Genomic DNA, 21,194 nt, shown 5'->3' with positions numbered 1-21,194 from the left:
ACGTCCATAATCCGGCAGTTAAAACCATACCGGGTACCCGAGGCTCGGCAACAAGCCATCGCAGAGGAAGTGCAGCTAATGCTCCAGCTAGGTGTCATCGAGGAATCAAAAAGTGAATGAGCCAGTCCAATAGTCTTAATACCCAAGCAGGATGGGACATTGCGGTTCTGTAACGATTTCCACAAACTGAATGAGGTGTCCAAGTTTGACACGTATCCCATGCCCCAAGTAGATGAGCTTATTGAGAAGTTAGGCCAAGCCCGGTATTTTTCTGTGTTGGACCTCACCAAAGGGTACTGGCAGGTACCCTTGACGGAGGCTGCCAAGAAAAAACGGCTTTCGTCACGCCAGAGGGGCTGTATCAGTACAAGGTATTACCCTTTGGTCTACATGGCGCTCCCACCACGTTTCAAAGGCTAATGGACATTGTACTCCGTCCACATCGTCGGTACGCTTCGGCGTACCTGGACAATATTGTTATCCACAGCATCGACTTGGAAAGTCACCTACCTAAAGTACAGGCTGTAGTGGACTCCCTTAGGAAGGCTGGCTTAACAGCTAACCCAAAAAAGTGCACGATAGGGTTAGAATAGATCAAGTACCTGGGATATTTAATTGGGCGAGGAATGAACAAACCTCAGGTGAACAAAATTGAGGCAATTAGGAATTGGCCCCGACCTGTCAGTACTCGGCATGTAAAGTTGTTCCTGGGTATGGTGGGGTACTATATGAGGTTTGTCCCCAGTTGCTACAGCTACGCCGTTGACAGGCCTTTTGAAGGAACGCAAGTCAGTGACGGTCCAGTGGAATGAGCAGGCGGAAAAGGCTTTCTCCGCTTTGAAGTCTGCCCTGTGTGGGTACCCGGTATGGGTGACACCCGACTTCAAAAGGGAGTTTGTGGTACAGACCGATGCCTCTGAAGTAGGCCTCGGAGCTATACTCTCTCAGGACATCAATGGGGAGGAACATCCAGTTGTTTTCATGAACCAAAAGCTTACCCCAGCCGAGACTAGGTACAGTATAGTGAAGAGAGAGTGCCTGGCCATCAAGTGGACACTCGAGTCTCTCCACTATTATCTGTTGGGGAGAAAGTTCCATCTGGTGATCAACCACTCCCCTCTCAAGTTGATGATACAAGCCAAAGAGAGAAATGCTCGGGTTACCAGGTGGTTCTTGTCTTTACAAACTTTAAGTTTTCCGTGGAACAAAGGGCAGGCAGGTTACAGCGAAAAGCGGATGCCCTGTCCCGCGTACACTCTCTGCCAAGTGTTCCCCCCTCAGGGTTGAACAAAGGGGGAGGTATGTAGCAAGGCGCAAGGGTCCGTCATTAACAGAAGGTATGTGTCACCAAGATTCCTGGCCTCGGTAAGGTAAGAGCCGGTAATTTTAAGTGGCAGCGGAAGTTAGTGCTGACTGACACTATTTATTATTTAGTATGGATGTAGAGCCGATCCAGGCCAGCTCTTACTGGGAGCAACCAAAATGCAGGGTGGGTGGCCTCTCCCCACGTTCCAGGCCGGGTTTCGGTTTGGGATTAAAAACCCAGCCAGCATTTGCCTCAAATACTGTGTCCCCTAAGCTGCCTAGCAGAGCAAAGCCCCACACAACACACTATGAAAATCTATCAAACCTTAGTTTCTTGCTCCTTGTCTTAAACTCTGGTTCTTAAACTCCACTTATTAAGAAGCCCACTTAGTATAGCAAGTCCAGTATTACTATTAATACTCCTATCCCTCGCACACATCTACTGCCATGTCTGTTCCATCCTGTGCTGCAGCTACTGCCACTGCTGTTATGGCTACAAGCCACACTGTACTGCTGCAGCTCTCATTTAAAAAGGCAAACTTTTCCAGGCTTGTTCAGAAAAGGCCACTGTTTCTTCTGACATTAACATGTGTGCTTGTATAAACAGGCAAGGATCTGCCCCAGTTGATGCATAATTTTTGGACACTTGACCCCAACAAGCCCACTGCTTTTTTCTCATAGCACCATGTCTGGTTATACAGTATCTGCCCCAGTAAGGGACAATTTTTGAAAGCTTACTAATATAAAAAGGCATAATATATGCAACAGCATAGTGTGTATTGAAACATGCTGTTTGTTAAGACCGTTAACCATGCCATTGTTTGCTAGTGTTGTCATCAGATGTTTTCCAATTTTTTTCTGTACTCATCAGTTGAGCGGTGAGGGTCTGATACCTGGGCTTCCTTCCTATAAGCTGTCTGAGAAGGCCGCGGTACTCTTGTGTGTTACCCTATGTCAGTGACATCACGTTCATTAGACATGATACCTAGGCCAATGAATGTGGCTGAGTTGCAATACCAAGCACATCATTCATACAGAGTGTATAGCATTTACAATTGTCCCAGTCGAAACAACAAAGCTGATAGGTTGACACCATTTTCTAAAGCCCACTTGTTATGTATGGTATGGTATGATTTTATATATATATATATATATATATATATATATATATATATATATATAGTCACACAGTATTTTCCCCCAGCATGTGCTGCTGGGCTGATTTACAGCCAGGTGAGGTCAAATACCGGACCAGATTTTAAATGCCTGTCTAGGTTTTGGCAGTACCTAGCTGTCCTTAAATAGGCAGCTGGGTTTAAAAGCCATGTCTCTGTGTTGGGATCTGGGACCCTTGTGTCTGGATAAAGGCCTGCTACCTGTTTGGTGTGAAAGTCCCCACATTTTATATATATATATATATATATATATATATATATACAGACGTGGACAAAATTGTTGGTACCCTTTGGTCAATGAAAGAAAAAGTCACAATGGTCACAGAAATAACTTTAATCTGACAAAAGTAATAATAAATTAAAATTCTATAAATGTTAACCAATGAAAGTCAGACATTGTTTTTCAACCATGCTTCAACAGAATTATGTAAAAAAATAAACTCATGAAACAGGCATGGACAAAAATGATGGTACCCCTAACTTAATATTTTGTTGCGCAACCTTTTGAGGCAATCACTGCAATCAAACGCTTCCTGTAACTGTCAATGAGACATCTGCACCTCTCAGCAGGTATTTTGGCCCACTCCTCATGAGCAAACTGCTCCAGTTGTGTCCGGTTTGAAGGGTGCCTTTTCCAGACTGCATGTTTCAGCTCCTTCCAAAGATGCTCAATAGGATTGAGGTCAGGGCTCATAGAAGGCCACTTTAGAATAGTCCAATTTTTTCCTCTTAGCCATTCTTGGGTGTTTTTAGCGGTGTGTTTTGGGTCATTGTCCTGTTGCAAGACCCATGACCTGCGACTGAGACCAAGCTTTCTGACACTGGCTAGTACATTTCTCTCTAGAATTCCTTGATAGTCTTGAGATTTCATTGTACCCTGCACAGATTCAAGACACCCTGTGCCAGACGCAGCAAAGCAGCCCCAGAACATAACAGAGCCTCCTCCATGTTTCACAGTAGGGACAGTGTTCTTTTCTTGATATGCTTCATTTTTTCGTCTGTGAACATACAGCTGATGTGCCTTGGCAAAAACTTCGATTTTTGTCTCATCTGTCCACAGGACATTCTCCCAGAAGCTTTGTGGCTTGTCAACATGTAGTTTGGCATATTCCAGTCTTGCTTTTTTATGATTCGTTTTCAACAATGGTGTCCTCCTTGGTCGTCTCCCATGTAGTCCACTTTGGCTCAAACAACGACGGATGGTGCGATCTGACACTGATGTTCCTTGAGCATGAAGTTCACCTTGAATCTCTTTAGAAGTCTTTCTAGGCTCTTTTGTTACCATTCGGATTATCCGTCTCTTAGATTTGTCATCAATTTTCCTCCTGCGGCCACGTCCAGGGAGGTTGGCTACAGTCCCATGGATCTTAAACTTATGAATAATATGTGCAACTGTACTCACAGGAACATCTAGTTGCTTGGAGATGGTCTTATAGCCTTTACCTTTAACATGCTTGTCTATAATTTTCTTTCTGATCTCTTGAGACAGCTCTTTCCTTTGCTTCCTCTGGTCCATGTCGAGTGTGGTACACACCATATCACCAAACAACACAGTGATTACCTGGAGCCATATATATAGGCCCAATGGCTGATTACAAGGTTGTAGACACCTGTGATGCTAATTAGTGGACACACCTTGAATTAACATGTCCCTTTGGTCACATTATGTTCTGTGTTTTCTAGGGGTACCATCATTTTTGTCCATGCCTGTTTCATGAGTTTATTTTTTTACATAATTCTGTTGAAGCATGGTTGAAAAACAATGTCTGACTTTCATTGGTTAACATTTATAGAATTTTAATTTATTATTACTTTTGTCAGATTAAAGTTATTTCTGTGACCATTGTGACTTTTTCTTTCATTGACCAAAGGGTACCAACAATTTTGTCCACGTCTGTATATATACATTGTAAATATACTTTGTAAATATATTAGTGCACCTATTCCCCTCCTCCACTATTGGTAATCTTATGAATCCTATGGAAGAAATCTCTTTATATGACCTGTACAAAATAGAAGTCAAAAGACTTGGAGAAAAATATGAATTTTCTCACTTGTGGATTGGTTGCTATCTTCTTGAGAGATTATATTTAGCAGATATTTTATGAAAAACTATGAAACAGAAGATATAAAACATGGCATAACTAGTTGTTAAACTTGAAATTATTTTAATTAAGAAGAATTCAGTATTTCAATAGAATGCTAACTGCATATTTTAATTAATCAATGAAAGTGGTGAACCCGTCTAAAAGATCCAATTCTTGGAGTAGTTGCTTCCCATTCAGTGTATCTCCGGTACTCTCCAGGTCTCAAGTAATACTGACGTCCCGTGTAGTTTGGTTCTTCATAGAACATCCAGTATCCATCTTCCACATGAGCAGAATTAATTTCATTGTAGCGGAATCTCTCATAGACATCTGGACAGTCCTCAGTGAACTCCATCATTTGACCTCTGAAATCTTCTCTTTCATAGATCCTGATTCTAAATGAACCCTGATGCTTTGAAAAAAAAATGTAAAAAATGGAGGATGTTGATAAGCTAATTGTTTGGGGTAAAGCATTCCAGAGAACTGATACATAAGTTTATAGAGGATGTTTTTCTTAGATCATTTTTGCAGAATATATTGCATGGGTATGACAGAGCCAAGTGATGAGATCTCGATAAGTGTAGCACAGTTTACCTGGCAGCACTGGGTTTAAATATGACAAAGGATCAAAATTGCATACATGCTCTATTTGCCTTGGCTTTCTCCTCATGCCCAGCCTCCAAATTCCAAAAACATATGTACTATAGGTTACGCTCCCATTAAAGTGGCCATTTTTAATGAGGTCTAAAATTCAACAATGGAATATGGTTTAATATTTTCAGACTTTTAAAGCAATTAATTTATGTCTACAGTACATTTATGCTATGTATATAACCTTAATATCTTTAACCCCTAGGGACCCATGACGTACCGGTACGGCATGGATCCCGAGTCCTTAAGGACCCATGACGTACCGGTACGTCATGGCTTTAATTCGCGATTCCGGCGCCGCAGGGGTTAATCGGAACGGGATGCCGGCTGAAATCATTCAGCCGGCATCCCGTAACAACGCAGGGGGGGTCATTTGACCCCCCCGTATCGGCGATCGCAGAAAACCGCAGGTCAATTCAGACCTGCGGTTTTCTGCGTTTCCGGTCCATTCGGGTCTCCGGTGATTATACACCACCAATCACAGTAGGAAGAGGCGGTGCTGGACCTGGTGCTAAACGCAGCTGTCCAGGGTGCTGATTGGTGCAGGGGAGAGAGGCGCGAGATTCAAACTTCCTGCGCTCATCTCTCCCCTCCTCTTCCTGTCCAGCACCCTCACAGTGCAGCACCGTCCAGCACCAGCTCCTGCGTCCCCCTAATCGTAATCCATCACCCTCCTGCACCCATAGCCATCCAGGTAGGCTAGGGTTAGGGTCAGTGAGGGAGAGGCACCATTAGGCAGGGAAAGAAGGGAAAAGTTAGTTAGAAAAAAAAAAGAACTTTAACCCTAAACTTTCTTTGTTCCATCTTTCAGACCCCAGACCCCCCCCCCCCCCGGCCACTTGATCTTTTCAGACCGGGAAAGAGCAGGCCGGAGTACCTCGGGAACTGGAGGCGCCCGTATTGTCCCTGGCCAACACTTTCCAGGAGTGGTCCCCCATACTGGAAAACTGGAAAGAAGGGACGAACCCAAAAAAGATGCAGAGTGTGTCAGAAGAGGGGGATACAGAAGGACACCACCACTCAGTGTGACACTTGCCCCGATCATCCAGGCCTCTGCGATTGCTTCAGGGAGTATCACACTTCCATGGAGTACTACATTTTTTTAATCCCCAACAGTCCACTAGAGAACATAAAAAACTATGGCTCTCAGACTTTGGAGACACGGAAACAAATTTTTTCCCCCAAAAAAATATTAGTTTTAGAGCAGGCATCCTCAAACTGCGGCCCTCCAGATGTTGTAAAACTATAACACCCAGCATCTGGAGGGCCGCAGTTTTTAGGATGCCAGCTTAGTGTCTCCAAAGTCTGAGAGCCATACATATTGGGCATCGTCGCGTGCGTAAAAGTCGTCGCTATAAAAATAACAATTGACCAAACCCCTGGGATGAACAGCGTTAAAAATATAAAATGAAAACGGTGCCAAAACTAAATATGTATTGCCCTGATTCTGTAGTTTGCAGAAACACCCCATATGTGGTCGTAAATGGCTATATAGCCGCACGGCAGGGCATAGAACGAAGGGAACTCCATATGGTCTCTGGAAGGCAGATTTTGATGGACTGTTTTTTTTTTTTGACACCATGTCCCATTAGAAGCCCCCCCTGATGTAACCTAGACTTTAAACTCCAAAACACTGACCCCATCTAAGAAACTACACCTCTCAAGGTATTCAAAAGTTACTTTACAAACTATGTTAACCCTTTAGGTGTTCCACAAAACTAAATTGCGAATGTAGAAACAATTTTAGAATTTAAATTTTTTTGTTACATTGCCTCAAAAAAGTGTAATATAGAGCAACCAAAAATCATATTACAACCACCTTATCCCGTAGTTACCTAGATGGGGTCACTTTTATGGAGTTTCTACTCTAGGGGTGCATCAGGGTCTTGAAAGGTACATGGTGTAAATAAACCAGTCCAGCAAAATCTGCCTTCCAAAAACCATATGGCGTTCCCCTTCTTCTATGTCCTGCCGTTTAGCCAAATAGTAGTTTATGACCACATATCGGGTGTTTCTGCAAACTACAGAATCAGGGCAACCCATTCTGAGTTTTGTTTGGCTGTTAACCCATTTTTTCCAGTAATAAAGTAAGGGTTAAAATGGAAAATTTTCCCAAAAATTGAAATTTCTAAATTGTTTCTCCATCTGCCATTAAATCTTGTGGAACACCTAAAGGGTTAAAAAAGTTTGTAAACCCAGTTTTGAATACCTTGAGAGGTGTACTTTCTTAGATGGAGTCACTTTTTTGAAATTTCTATTCTAGGGGTGCAACAGGGGGCTTCAAATAGGACATGGTATAAACAAAACCAGTCCTGCAAAATCTGCCTTCCAAAACCCATATGGCGTTCCCCTCCTTCTATGTGCTCCCGTTTGGCCAAACAGTAGTTTACGACCACATATGGGGTGTTTTTGCAAACTACAGAATCAGGGCAACCCATATTGAGTTTTGTTTGGCAGTTAACCCTTGTTTTACTCTTGGAAAAGATTGATAATATTGGAAAATTTTTCAAAAGATAGAAATTTCAAAATTGTTTCTCCATCTGCCATTAACTCTTGCGGAACACCTAAAGGGTAACAAAGTTTGTAAACCCAGTTTTGAATACCTTGAGGGGTGTACTTTCTTAGATGGAGTCACTTTTTTGAAATTTCTATTCTAGGGGTGCAACAGGGGGCTTCAAATAGGACATGGTATAAACAAAACCAGTCCTGCAAAATCTGCCTTCCAAAATCCATATGGTGTTCCCCTCCCTCTATGTCCTCCTGTTCGGTTAAACAGTAGTTTACGACCACATATGGGGTGTTTCTACAAACGACAGAATCAGGGCAACCCATTTTGATTTTTGTTTGGCAGTTAACCCTTGTTTTATTCCTGGAAAAAATTGATAATATTGGAAAATTTTCCAAAAAATTGAAATTTCGAAATTGTTTCTCAATCTGCCATTAACTCTTGTGGAAGACCTAAAGGGTTAATAAAGTTTGAAAAAACAGTTTTGAATACCTTGAGGGGTGTAGTTTCTATTATCTAAGCCTCACAATATGACTTCAAACCTGAACTGGTACAAAATTGGGATTTTGAAGATTTCTGAAAAATTTCAAAATTTGCTTCTAAACTTCTAAGCCTTGTAACATCCCCAAAAAATAAAATATCATTCCCAAAATGCTACAAACATGAAGTAGACATATGGGGAATGTAAAGTCATCACAATTTTTGGGGGTATTACTATGTATTACAGAAGTAGAGAAACTGAAACTTTGAAATTTGCAAATTTTTCAAAAATTTTGGTAAATATGGTATTTTTTATGCAAAAAAATTAACTTTTTTGACCCAATTTAAGCAGTGTCATGAAGTACAATATGTGACGAAAAAACAATCTCAGAACGGCCTGGGTAAGTCAAAGTGTTTTAAAGTTATCAGCACTTAAATTGACACTGGTCAGATTTGCAAAAACTGGCCAAGTCCTTAAGGTGAAATAGGGCTGAGTCCTTAAGAGGTAAAAGTATACCAAAACGTTCAAGTATTTTTTTTTTAAGTTTTTGAAATTCCCTAAAAAAAAATCTAATATACTTAATTTATTTATTTATTTTAGCACCAAATGAGGCCCCTGAAGTTCATGCCCCCTGAAGCACTATTCATTACAGTGGACAAAGAATCCATACACAGACAGAAGCAGCTATGTCTGGGCAAAGATTCTGTCTGTCCTTGTTCAGCTCTGCTGGAACCTCTTCATGGATCATCACAGTGCAGGGTAATCTGCATTGATATTCTATGGCAGAGTTTCCAGCGGGTACAGGTGGGTTTAGATGCAGGCTGAAGTAGGGAGATGTAGTCCTGCTGAAACAATGCTCACTGCAGCCCATATAATACATGGCTCCGGCGTATTGATTCTCTATGCGCTGTAAAGAATAGCGCTTCAGTAGGCCTGAAATTTAAGGGCCTATTTTGTTGGTTAACTAAGAAAATAAATCAATGAAGTATTAGAAATATTATTTTTAGGGTATATTTTAGCTAAAAAAAAAAATTATTTGAATGTATACTTTACACGTAAAAAACATACAAAGAAAAACGGAGCCCTCAATGTACCCAGTAAAAAACATAATTTTTTTTATTGTACACAAATTTATTAAAATCACATAATATAAGGAGAGGTGACAGAAAATGACGCCATCCGAGACCTGTATAAAAAACATGGGACTATATAAAGCTGTAATCAGTCTCAGAAAAAACACTGGCATGAATGAATAACCATGTCACAGCAAATAGATGTGGGCAAGTACACGCCCTATATGTATAAATAATTTATAACACCAGATGTCCAGAACTCACCCATGAAGTGCGTAGGATCAGGGATGGCAATATCCGACGCACTCTTCGGCTTGCCTTCGTCCATGGGGTCATGTTTTTTGTGCAGGTCTGGGCTGGCGTCATTTTCTGTCACCTCTCCTTATATTATGTGATTTTAATAATTTTGTGTACAATAAAAAAAATATGTTTTTTACTGGGTACATTGTGGGCTCCGTTTTTCTCTCTAGGTATTTTTCTGATAATTTTGGGGGCTTGTACCATTATCATTCTTTACTAGGGTGCCAGTAATCTAGCAATACAATCATGCACTTGCACTGTTGACTTATTTTCTGCTATGTGTGCTAGATTTTGTTGTTGTTTCTTCCCTGTGTTGTTACACTTTACCTGTAGCATTAAATCATTTGGGGTATGGTCTCGTGTAATTTAAAGTAAAATATATAGATTGAGAATAGAAATACTATTTCAACCATATTTTAAGTATGACTTTGGTATGTTTGTTTTTAAACTTCAACTATTGTACACTGTGAAGTTTTACCTGTGGGCTCAAGCGGCAAGAACGAATTGAGTCATTATAACCCATCCACTGTTGGAAGTCAGGATACTCTCCTCTATGAAGAAAATACTGGTGTCCTCTGTAGTTGGGATGTTCATACAAGATCCAGTTTCCACTTTCTACACGAATGGAGTTGCAGCGTCTGAAGTAGGAGGACAGATCTGGACACTCAGAGTTGCACTCATAAGAGCGGCCATGGAAATTCTTGTCTTCATAGAAGATAATCTGTGGATTTATTAATCACAGTTAACCATGTCATCTGAAATTTTGAAAATCCTGTATGTTTTCCTTTTTTCTGTTTAATTTGCATATTTTTTGCTAATAGTACACAAAATTCATGGCCTGCCATTCACAATCAGCTGCACATGGTTTGTATCTGGCTAGTTCTCTAATGCTTTGTAATGTAATGGTTTTTAATATAAATAAATATATATATATATATATATATATATATATATATATATATATATATATATTTGTTAGAATGCCCATTGTATTTATTTCCTGTAATTGCAAGTTATAACTTTTTATTTGTTAAATGAATAACAGAACACTTTGAAAAAATAAGCATTTACCAACCTTTCCCATTTTGCCCTGCTTAACTGTTCAGTCCACCGTGAATGCTTTGGTGAGAATCGAGTCTGAAAATGGTCTTTATATACATCATCTGTTGTATACATATTATGTACTGCTGACTTGTTCTCCTAGTAAGCAGAATGTAAAGCGATTTTCATTACTGTGTAAAGTTCCATTGTTCTGTTTTATGTGTCTATTGTATGTGTCTTTGCTTACACCTGTAAATTAAATAGTACCTAAAAAAACTACAGTATGTAGAACTCTAGATAAAACTTCTTTCTACTAAAACGCTGCATCAGTATTGTTTATTGTTTCGCTAAAAAATAAGAGAAGTTCAGGATTTTGTAATACAACAATTTAAAGTAAATATGTTTAACAATTAAAATAAATAGGCAACCAGTACAAGTTACTTTGTTCCTCGAAATAAAATTACATTCAAAATATAAATATCCATAGCTTTTATTCACTTTTTGATGTATTACTTTTAGACTTGAGATATATATCCATTCTAGTATGTTATATGTTTGACTTTTAATTTACTACAGCATATTTAACCCCTTGCTGTCATTTGATGTACTAATAAAGCACTGTGGGAAGTGACTGCCCACAAATTGATGTACTAGTACGTCATGATTAGATTTTTTTAATTTGGTTTGATCTGAATTTGTTTGCGGTGAATTACGCAAAAAAACGGCTATTTACTGGCTGCAGAGAGCCTTTATAGTGGTGTAGAACACTGTGCTTTGCAGTAACACGCACAGGCAGTCTGTTTTGGTAGTGAAATAATAGTGTGAGTCAGTATGACTTGCAGATGACAGGCGTCGCTTTTAGAATCACTACACACTTTCCTTACTTGGGCAGTCACAAGACCAAAACTGACCAAATAACTCAAGTATGAGCTTACAGGTCGATGTTAGCTCCAAGAAGAAGTGCACTCCTTTTACACCATCATCAGCTGATTCCACATAGATGTTATCAGAACCTGTTCTATTAAACGCTTATACAAGTAAAGCCCCCTGACAAAGTGGAAAGGGTGTCAGCAGTAAGTTTGTGTTGACGTCACTGATTATTTTAGTTTCAATATTTTTTTTTTTTTTTTTATCAGCACCATGAACCGACAAATAAAGAAGTAAACAAGCGTGGACGCAGCCACATTAACCATGTGAGTATACATGAACAAAGCCATCAGAACTGTGATTGCGGCACATATTCAGGTGATAGCGTACATCATACAGGATGGATCGAGTAATAATACATGTCGATTACGCTGCACTTATAGCTCCAAAGCAAATGCACAGACATTGCCCACCCAACGCAATCACCAGGCAGTTTCAGACATATGAGTCAAAGAAAAGTAAAAGTGAACAGAGCAGTCACTAATTTGGTGACCGACAAACAATTTAAATTGAACTAAGAACTGTGGTGACCAACAGAACAAAATAAGGTGTATAGACACCTAAAAGGAAGAAAAGAAACAGAAAGAAGAAAGGGGGAAGAATCAGGGTAAGGGGTATAGGGGCATTTCAGTTGCACTGTCGTTGCCTCGATAGATAGTCAAGGACCATACTCAGGGGGAATAGAAAGTGCTATATGCCCACCCACTCCAGGCTGCTTGTCTCGATTTGATATGAATAACTGATGAGGGTAGAGAGTGTTCATATCTGCAAGTTTGATTGACCTCTTGTATGACTTCGGAAATTGAAGGAGGGGCCAAGTGTTTCAAGTGTCTGGTGACGACCAGTTTGGCGCTAAGCAAAATATGGCCAGTAATGCGTCTGTGCAAGGCTAACTCTGGACAGGGGTCTATTCTATGACCTATTAGAGTGGAGATAAGTTGGAAGACTTTCTTCCAATATTCAATGAGGATAGGACAGGACCAGAGAATATGGAGCAAAGATCCACCTCCTCCACAACCTCTCCAGCAACAAGGCGAAGTAGCAGGGTAGATTATATGAAGTCTCTGGGGGGTAAAGTACCAGTGAAGAATAGTTTTTAGGCCTGCCTCATAATGAGTGACACATTTAAAATTTGATACAATAAATCCTATGGCATCTATCCAGGATTTATCAGGGAAGGTCTTGTTTAATTCCCTTTCCCATCTACGGACGGGAGGGGACCAGATAAAAGTAGCTTTATCCCCTAGTAAATCATAGAAGTGACTCGTGGACTGTCTCTTAAAAAGGGAGGGGAATTTAAATAGTCGCAAGACAGACGAGCTGATCTGGGGAGGAGATTGTAAGATCTTTGAGAGGAAATGACGAAGTCTTAAATATGTGTAGAATTCAGAGTGAGGTATAACCAAAGGTACTTTGAATAGTGGCAAAGGGGAGAAGGGAGTGGTCTGCTATTATTTGGGAGATGGTGACAACTCCTCTATCACGCCATGCCGCTAAGTTAATGTCAGGTATGGTCAATAGCGCGATTGTAAATAAACGGGTAGAGGTATCCTTCGATGTGCTACGAACTTTGGTCCAGAGGGCACTAGCATGTGATATTGTAAGGAAGGGATGTGCGGGGGGGGGGGGGGGGGGCCCATAGCAGATGAATCAAGTAATTCCCTAATCGGAACCTGTTTCAATGCATGAAATTCAATCTGCTGCCATGCTTTTTCATTATTGGACGCCCACCATTCCCTAGTAAATGAAAGACCTATTGCTATAAAATAATCTTTAATGTCAGGAAGGCCCGCACCCCCGGCACGTTTCTTTCTGGTCAAAAGTTCACGAGCTACTCTAGGCTTAGTATTTCCCCAAATATATTTCCCCAGCAGGGCTTGGGCTTTTTGAAAGAATGTAGTGGGGATGGGATTGGGAGGGCCCGAAAAATGTAAATCATTTTCGGTAGGGTCATCATCTGGAAAGATGCTATCCTACCCACCCAAGAAACCATCTGCATAGAGAAGCTCGCGAAATCCGAAGATAAGGTGGTAAGAAGAGGTACGTAATTCCGTGAGTAAAGTAGAGAGCAGGGTGAAGTGATCTTGACTCCTAAATAGGAAACCCCCAAACACTGCCAGTCAAGGTCATGAGAAGCTTTTAAAGTGGCTAGACCAGAGGGCGAAATATTGATAGGAAGGGCCTGCGATTTCGAATTATTAATCTTGTAATATGAGAGGGATACATAATGGGAGATTACATCGAGTGTGGCTGTAAGGGATTGCAAGGGATTTATTAGAGTAAGTATAATGTTGTCAGCATACAGGGTAATAGTATGGGATCTATCACCGACCACAATCCCAGATATGGTGGGTAAGGCTCTAATATGTTTAGCCAGCGGTTCCAACGCAAGGATAAATAGAAGCGGGGATAAAGGACATCCCTGCCTCGATCCGTTAGTTATCATGAAGGGGTCCAAGAGGATTCCATTAATCCAAACTCTCGCCGAGGGATGGGAGTACAAGCAGCTAATGGCATGAATTATTTGTCCCGAAAAACCCATCCACTTAAGAGTGGAAAAAGCGTAGTTCCAGTGTAAGCGATCAAACGCTTTTTCAGCGTCCAGGGTCACTGCAAGCATTGGAAGAGAGTGCACCTCTGCAAAGTTAACCAGGTCTACAATGCGCCTAGTATTGTCAGAGGCCTGTCTGCCTGCCACAAAGCCAGTCTGATCGGAGTGGACCAGGGAAGGGATCACGGGAGAGAGCCTGCTTGCAATGAGCTTGGCAAAAAGTTTTATATCAGAATTTAATAAAGAGATTGGCCTAAAATGTTGGGATATGTCAGGTGTTTTACCAGGTTTAGGAATCGTGACAACTAATGCCTCAAGCATGTCCTTGGGGAAGGGGTCACCCTCCATAACTTGATTGAAAAGAGCAAGTAGGTGGGGGAGGAGGTCAGGCAAGAAATGACGGTAGTACTCGTTTGATAGACCGTCAGAACCTGGGGACTTTCCCAACGATAGCGATAAAACAATTTTAGTTAGTTCCTGAGAGGAGACAGGGGCATTAAGGGACTGGAGTTGAGAATCAGTAAGGGTGGGTAGAGAAGCTTTAGAGAGAAAATCTTCCACTAGGGCTGGGTAGTTCTGTGGGAGTGAGGTATGATCTTTTAGATTATATAGGGACTGATAATATAGTTTAAATTGGTCGGCAATGTCTCTCGGGTCTAGTAACCTAGCTTTCATATGCGGGTGAAGTAAATATGGGATCCTGGATTTGGACTGCTGCTTTTTAAGCTGCTGGGCCAGGAGACGTCCCACTTTATTCCCTTGGGAATAGAATTTGGCTTTCATTCTAAGGAGGGACTTATGGTAATTTTGCAGTAGAAGAGCACTTAGTTTGTTTCGTGCGACCCGGAGGGAGTTAGAACCCTGTGTTGTAGGGAAGGTTTTATTAACAATTTCCAGATCAGCTATCTCTTTCAAGGTCAACGTTATCTCCCTTTCTCTTTGTTTCTTTAAATTGATATTCAATTTAATCAGTGACCCCTGTCACGGATGATCCGCGAGAATATTGAACTGTCCTCCCAATATTATCAATAATACTCTGCCTTATTGAACAGTGGGCCTATTAAACAGTAATTATTTCCCTAGGCACCAGAACCTACAATTTGATTATTCAGAGCGTCTCCTTCTGTCTTTCTGTTGTACCCAGAGAACAACATAGTCCTTTTGTTCAAGTCAGTCAATAGATGCCCAGCAGATAACGCAATTACAGCTGGCTTCCTCAGGTTGACAAAAGAACTTTCCTTCCTGAGGAGATATCACAGCTAGGTGTGAAGACTGCACCTGGGGGGGGAGACATTTGGTGTCGCTGCCATAAGGGGTCTGTAAGCTGGCTTGCTGCAGACAGGCCGGCACCAAGGTTTCCCAGACTGCAACATGAATCTGAGATATGATTTTTACCTTTTTAAGAGAGCCCATGCATCTTACGGACATACAAATTACATCATCGTGTCACTCAGAATTCACTGGACGTTTACATAGGACAAACATAACTCTAAGATGTGCCCAGGTAAAGTTATGGTGTTACTCCATCATAGAACCAGTTATAATATTTGGTATCCCTGAACTCCATATTTTGTGGGGAATGTGAATATGTGCTTGTTACTTGTGTACAGCGGAGACATCCCACAATATGGCACATGCCATATTTCAGAACTGACATTCACCTCAGGAATACAGCCTGCCCAGCAGGCGGACTCTCAATTCCCTGCCTTGATTCTGGGAGCCTTTATAACAAAGGCCTAGAATCTGCTAAAGGAGTTCTCCACTTTTAACAACACCTAAAGAGGGCCTCAGCCAGAGAACCTATGGGCTGTAGGCATATTACACTGGACAAAGGCTTCTTGGACTTTACCCCTGCAACGGACTATTTCACCAACAGACATCTTTTCTGCGGAAACTAAGTATTTTCTTTCTTTTCTCCCTTTTGTTTATTGGACTATACTTTCCTTGATTATTGTGTTAATAATTACTGTGCATCGTGATAATTTGTATTGTATATAGATATATAATAAATGACCTCCAAGTCATTTCTCTAGCCATATGCCTGTTTTCAAACACTGCAAAAACTTACCCTAGCCTCTCCGAAGGGAAAGCTACTCGGTTGTGTTATCTAGATAGTGGGTTCTTTGCTCCCATAAATTGCAAGGTGGTGGCAGTTAAACTACCCTGTGTGTAGTTCCGGTCGCAGTTCGTCGCACGCTTACTGGCGGTCAATCGGCGGTCCACTCCCTGCGCTTTCAGCCTATCGACTGTACGGACTCAAGTTAGACTGTCGGTGTGCTGAAAGTGGCTGGGAGGCCTGTTTGCGGATTGACCACTAGGGGCGCTGTGACGGTTTCGTGACGTATTGTGGCCGCGGCGGTCGCAGTTCGTCACATATTGGTAGGCAGCTACTGGGATTCCTTTTTGCATGTGTTTAGAACATCTGAACAGAGATGAACTAATTTACCTCTGTCAGAACCAAACCAATTTGGTGGTGGTGTGGCTGAGTGCAATACATTTATCTGTGTGTACAGAGAGACGGTGTAGTCCAGTACCCTCCCCGAAATCTTGTTTTCTTTATCTATCTTTTATTTGGCGTGAAAATGTCCGGGGAATACAAGAAAATGGCTTTGGCAGATCTGGAAAATCTGTGCCAAGAACGGGGCATTGAAGTCGGTCGCAAGACGAAGACCGACCTGATAAAAGACTTGTTCCGATGGGATAACCAACAACTGCGGCTGTTGGATGTGTCTACTGCGGGAGACACCGGCCCATCTGACTCAAGTCCTGAGGAACCGGAGACTGGGAATCCTGACTACTTGGAGGGGGAACATCCTGCGGGCCCTGTTGGCCCCCCAGCGCAGTATTTCAGTACAGATCCTAATTTTTCTTTAAGTACTCGCCCGGAAGCAGCCAGTACCGGACTATCTATTTGTACGGACCCTATGATGCAGCAGGCCCTCCAAAAACTAATGGACACTGACCCGGTAAAGTACCTGCAGTACATGGCGGAGCGCGAAGAACGCCGAGCTGAGAGGGAGGCCGCTGCTGCAGAAAGCCAACGTCGGCATGAACTGAGCATGGCCAGAATACACCAACCCAGCCGAAGCTCATCACCCAACTTTCCTGCAGAAGGAGCAGCATCACACGTGAGTGCAAAATTTAAATTTGCTCCCATTGAAAAGGACACTGACATAGACTTGTTTTTGCGATCCTTTGAGAAAGCCTGCCGTCAGTATCGTCTGCCCCAAGAGCAGTGGGCCAGACACCTGACCCCCCTGTTGCGCTACAAAGCGATGGACGCGTTTGCGGAGTTATCCATGGAGCAGGATGAAGATTATTCCGCCATAAAAGACGCTATCATTGCTAAATACCAGCTGACCCCTGAAGTCTATCGGAAAAGGTTTAGGTCCTTACAAAAGGATCGTACGGACTCTTATCCGGATGTGGTCAGCAGCTTCCGCACTACATTCCGCCAGTGGACTTTAGGCCTAACAAAAGGGTCTTATGACATCCTAGAGGACTTAATGGTGCTAGACCAGCTTCTTTGTATTTGCCCTGCGGATGTGAGACAATTCGTGCTAGAACGGAAGCCTGCATCAGCAACCGCTGCTGCAGACTTAGCTGAGACTTTTGTCACAACCTGAGTGCCCGATCTGCGTAAATCTGCACCATCTTACTGGAGAGGAGGTCTGCCCAATGTCAGGGCAGACCCCCCTGCCTCTGTGGGCCGTCCACCACAGAGACCACCAAGTGCAGCTACTGCTTCCAGACCTGGGGCACCTAATGGAATCACCTGTCACTACTGCCGCAAGCCTGGACATATGAAATTCAACTGTCCTGAGCGGAGACAGCCACAGCCAGCATCTGAACCACCTGTACCTCGCCCACGACAGACACAGCCAGCCAGCGCATCCCAGCGTGAACCATCATCTTCAACTGTTTTGTTCGCCGGTGGGGAGGAGATTCACCCCATCACCAGCAATCACCAGCTTTTTACAGTGAATGATCAGCTAGGTACCAGTTTTCCGGGACACGGGAGCCGATGTCACCCTGGTGCGTCCGCACCTTGTGCCCACAAAGGACATCATCCCAGACAAGTATCTCACCCTCACTGGGGTGGGGGGCACTCTTTCTCACATTCCCCAAGCCCGGGTTTCCATCGACTGTGGGGTGGGTGTTCAAGAAAAGGTAGTTGGTATCCTAGACCAGCTACCAGTTCCTGTTTTGTTGGGGTCCGATCTAGACAAGCTGGTATCCTATTATGAACCCGCCACGAACCCCTCAGGATCCCAGGAAGGGGGTCCGCCCTCTGCCCCCACCCAGGTGCTTGGCACCCGGGGGCAAAAGTCTGGGGGAGGGGGGTTGAATGTATCCAATATTAATGTTGATGATATGCATGACGTACCTGCTAATGTGATTTCTACATGTGATATTGAAAATGCTAATCTGCCTTGCTCCGAAGTCATACCTGTCCTAGCTGTGACTCGGAGTCGGGCCACCCAAAACTTGAACTCAGAACAGGGGGAAGAGGCTCCGGTCTCCTCCCACTCCTCTGACCCCAGGGAGGGTGACTGTCAGCCACAGGCCTCGTACGCCACGGGCCAGCTGGCTGAAACGGATCAGGCGGCCTTCGAGCACGCACTTCAAACCGATCCTAGCCTCAAGGGTCTCAGAAGACAGGCTGCTGAGCCCCTCGCGGATGGGGCCGGGTTCAAAGTGTACTGGGAAGGTGGGAAGTTGTATAGTGAGGTGATACAACCCACCGAAGGCGAAATGACCGTGAGTACCAAGTCGCTTGTGGTACCTAGTGCCTTCCGGGGGCATGTGCTGAAATCCGCACATGACATCCCCTTGGCAGGGCACCTAGGAATTCGCAGGACACTTGACTGTATTCAGGGGCATTTCTACTGGCCTAAAATGAGGATAGATGTCATCAATTATTGTTGCTCCTGTACGGTTTGTCAGAAGGTTAAACGAGCTGGGAATCCGCGCAAGGCTCCCCTGTGTCCACTGCCAATCATAAGTGAGCCATTTCACCGAGTGGCAGTCGACATAATTGGACCTCTGCCCATTCCCAGCCACAGCGGCAAGAGGTACATCTTGACGCTGGTGGATTACGTGACTCGCTACCCAGATGCGGTCGCCCTCTCCTCCCTGAGGGCAGACAAGGTAGCAGACGCGCTAATTTCCATATTTTCCCGTGTAGGGTTCCCTGCGGAGATGCTCACAGATCAGGGACCCCAGTTTATGTCTGAACTGATGGACGCCCTGGCGGCAAAGATCCAGATGACGCACCTCGTCTCCAGTCCATACCACCCGCAAACCAACGGCCTCTGCGAGCGCTTTAACGCGTCATTAAAGCAGATGCTGGCCACATTCGTTGAGTCGCAGGGTGGGGACTGGGAACGGTACCTGCCTCGTCTGCTGTTTGCCTACAGGGAAGTACCGCAAGAGTCCACCGGGTTCTCCCCGTTTGAACTCCTGTATGGCAGGAACGTCCGAGGGCCACTACAGCTGATGCGAGAGACGTGGGAAGGCAAAGGTGATCCCACGGATGTCTCTGTAGTGGATTACATCCTGAAGTTCAGAGACAAAATGGAGTCACTCTCTGCCATGGTAACGGAGAATCTGGCCCAGGCCCAGGCCAAACAGAAACTATGGTACGACCGCACCGCAGGAGACCGGGCATTTGAAACTGGAGACAAGGTCTATGCCCTTCTTCCCATACGGCACAATAAGTTACAGGCGGCATAGGAGGGGCCATACACCATAGAGAAGCGTTTAAACCCCCTGACATACTTGGTGAACATGGGGGGTAGAAAACAGAAGGCCTTTCACATTAACATGCTGAAGGCTTACCACGATAGAACCCAGTATGTACTCCCAGTGTGCAGCCGGTTAGAACAGGGCGAGACAGACCCTCTGGTAGATCTGCTGGCTGACACCCGGGAGACGGACGGGGACATAAATGTCAACCCGCAGCTCTCCCCGTCCCAGAGAGAGCAGTTACAGGAGGTGTTAGGTCGGTACCACCGGACCTTCTCAGGTATCCCGGGACGGACCAATTTGGTCGCTCACCGGTTAGATACCGGAGCACATCCCCCCATCAAGCAATCCGCCTATCGCGTCTCTCCGGAGGTGCAGGCGGACATGCAGCGTGAGGTGGAGGAAATGCTAGAACTGGGGGTCGTTCAGCGGTCCTGTAGTCCATGGGCGGCACCCGTCGTCTTAGTACCCAAGGAAGACAAGACAACGCGGTTCTGCGTGGAATACCGGAAGTTGAACGCTGTAACCACTACGGATGCCTACCCCATGCCTCGCATCGATGAGATGCTAGATAAGCTGGCGGCTGCCAGCTATCTATCAATCATGGATCTGAGCCGGGGGTACTGGCAGATCCCTCTTGCCCCGGACGCGCGGCAGAAATCGGCCTTTATCACTCCCTTCGGGCTCTTCGAATTTACGACGATGCCCTTTGGAATGAAAAATGCGCCTGCCACGTTCCAGCGGGCTATGAACGACCTGCTGGAGGAAATGCAACCGTTCGCTGCAGCATATTTGGACGATATTGCGGTGTTTAGCCCCACCTGGGAAGAACACCTCAAACATCTGTCCCAGGTACTGCAACGGCTGGCTGCAGCCAATTTGACAGTTAAGCCAAGTAAGTGTCAGATCGGCATGACGGAAGTCCAGTATTTAGGGCACCGAGTGGGAGGGAACACCCTGAAACCGGACACGGGAAAGGTTGACGCCATCTTAGCGTGGCCTCGGCCTATCACCAAGCGACAGGTTCAGGCATTCCTGGGGACCGCGGGCTACTATAGGAAGTTTGTACCGGCCTATAGTGCCATCGCGAAGCCACTGACGGATGCCACTGGTAAGAAGCACCCGAAAGTGGTTACGTGGACCCCTGAGTGTGAGAACGCCTTCCGGGCCTTGAAGCAGGCGTTAGCTAGCGCCCCTGTGCTTCAAGCCCCAGATTTCAGCCGTCGGTTCATAGTGCAAACCGACGCATCAGATTACGGTCTCGGCGCTGTCTTAAGCCAGGTGGATGGAAAAGGGGACGAGCATCCTCTTCTGTACCTGAGCCGGAAACTTCTTCCCCGAGAAGTCTC

The 21,194-nt window shown here is 44.1% G+C and overlaps 1 protein-coding gene across 2 annotated transcripts; it reads right to left on the bottom strand.

Moving 5' to 3' along the window:
* Positions 1-584: 584 nt before the first annotated feature.
* On the bottom strand, positions 585-10,662 carry LOC122944531 (gamma-crystallin 1-like). Of its 2 annotated transcripts, XM_044302926.1 has the most exons (4): positions 10,654-10,662; positions 10,057-10,299; positions 4,722-4,979; positions 585-602 (listed from the first exon to the last, which is right to left on the bottom strand). In XM_044302926.1, exons 1-4 carry the CDS (start codon positions 10,660-10,662, stop codon positions 585-587), a joined length of 528 nt encoding a protein of 175 aa, XP_044158861.1. The 2 variants fall into 2 exon arrangements, with proteins under 2 accessions (XP_044158861.1, XP_044158859.1); XM_044302924.1 differs by lacking the exon at positions 585-602 and having other exon boundaries at positions 4,704-4,973; positions 10,042-10,299.
* Positions 10,663-21,194: the final 10,532 nt, after the last annotated feature.

Source organism: Bufo gargarizans, chromosome 8 (assembly GCF_014858855.1).
Source record: "Bufo gargarizans isolate SCDJY-AF-19 chromosome 8, ASM1485885v1, whole genome shotgun sequence".
NCBI classification, from domain to species: domain Eukaryota; kingdom Metazoa; phylum Chordata; class Amphibia; order Anura; family Bufonidae; genus Bufo; species Bufo gargarizans.
This window is presented reverse-complemented; position numbering and strand designations above follow the sequence as displayed.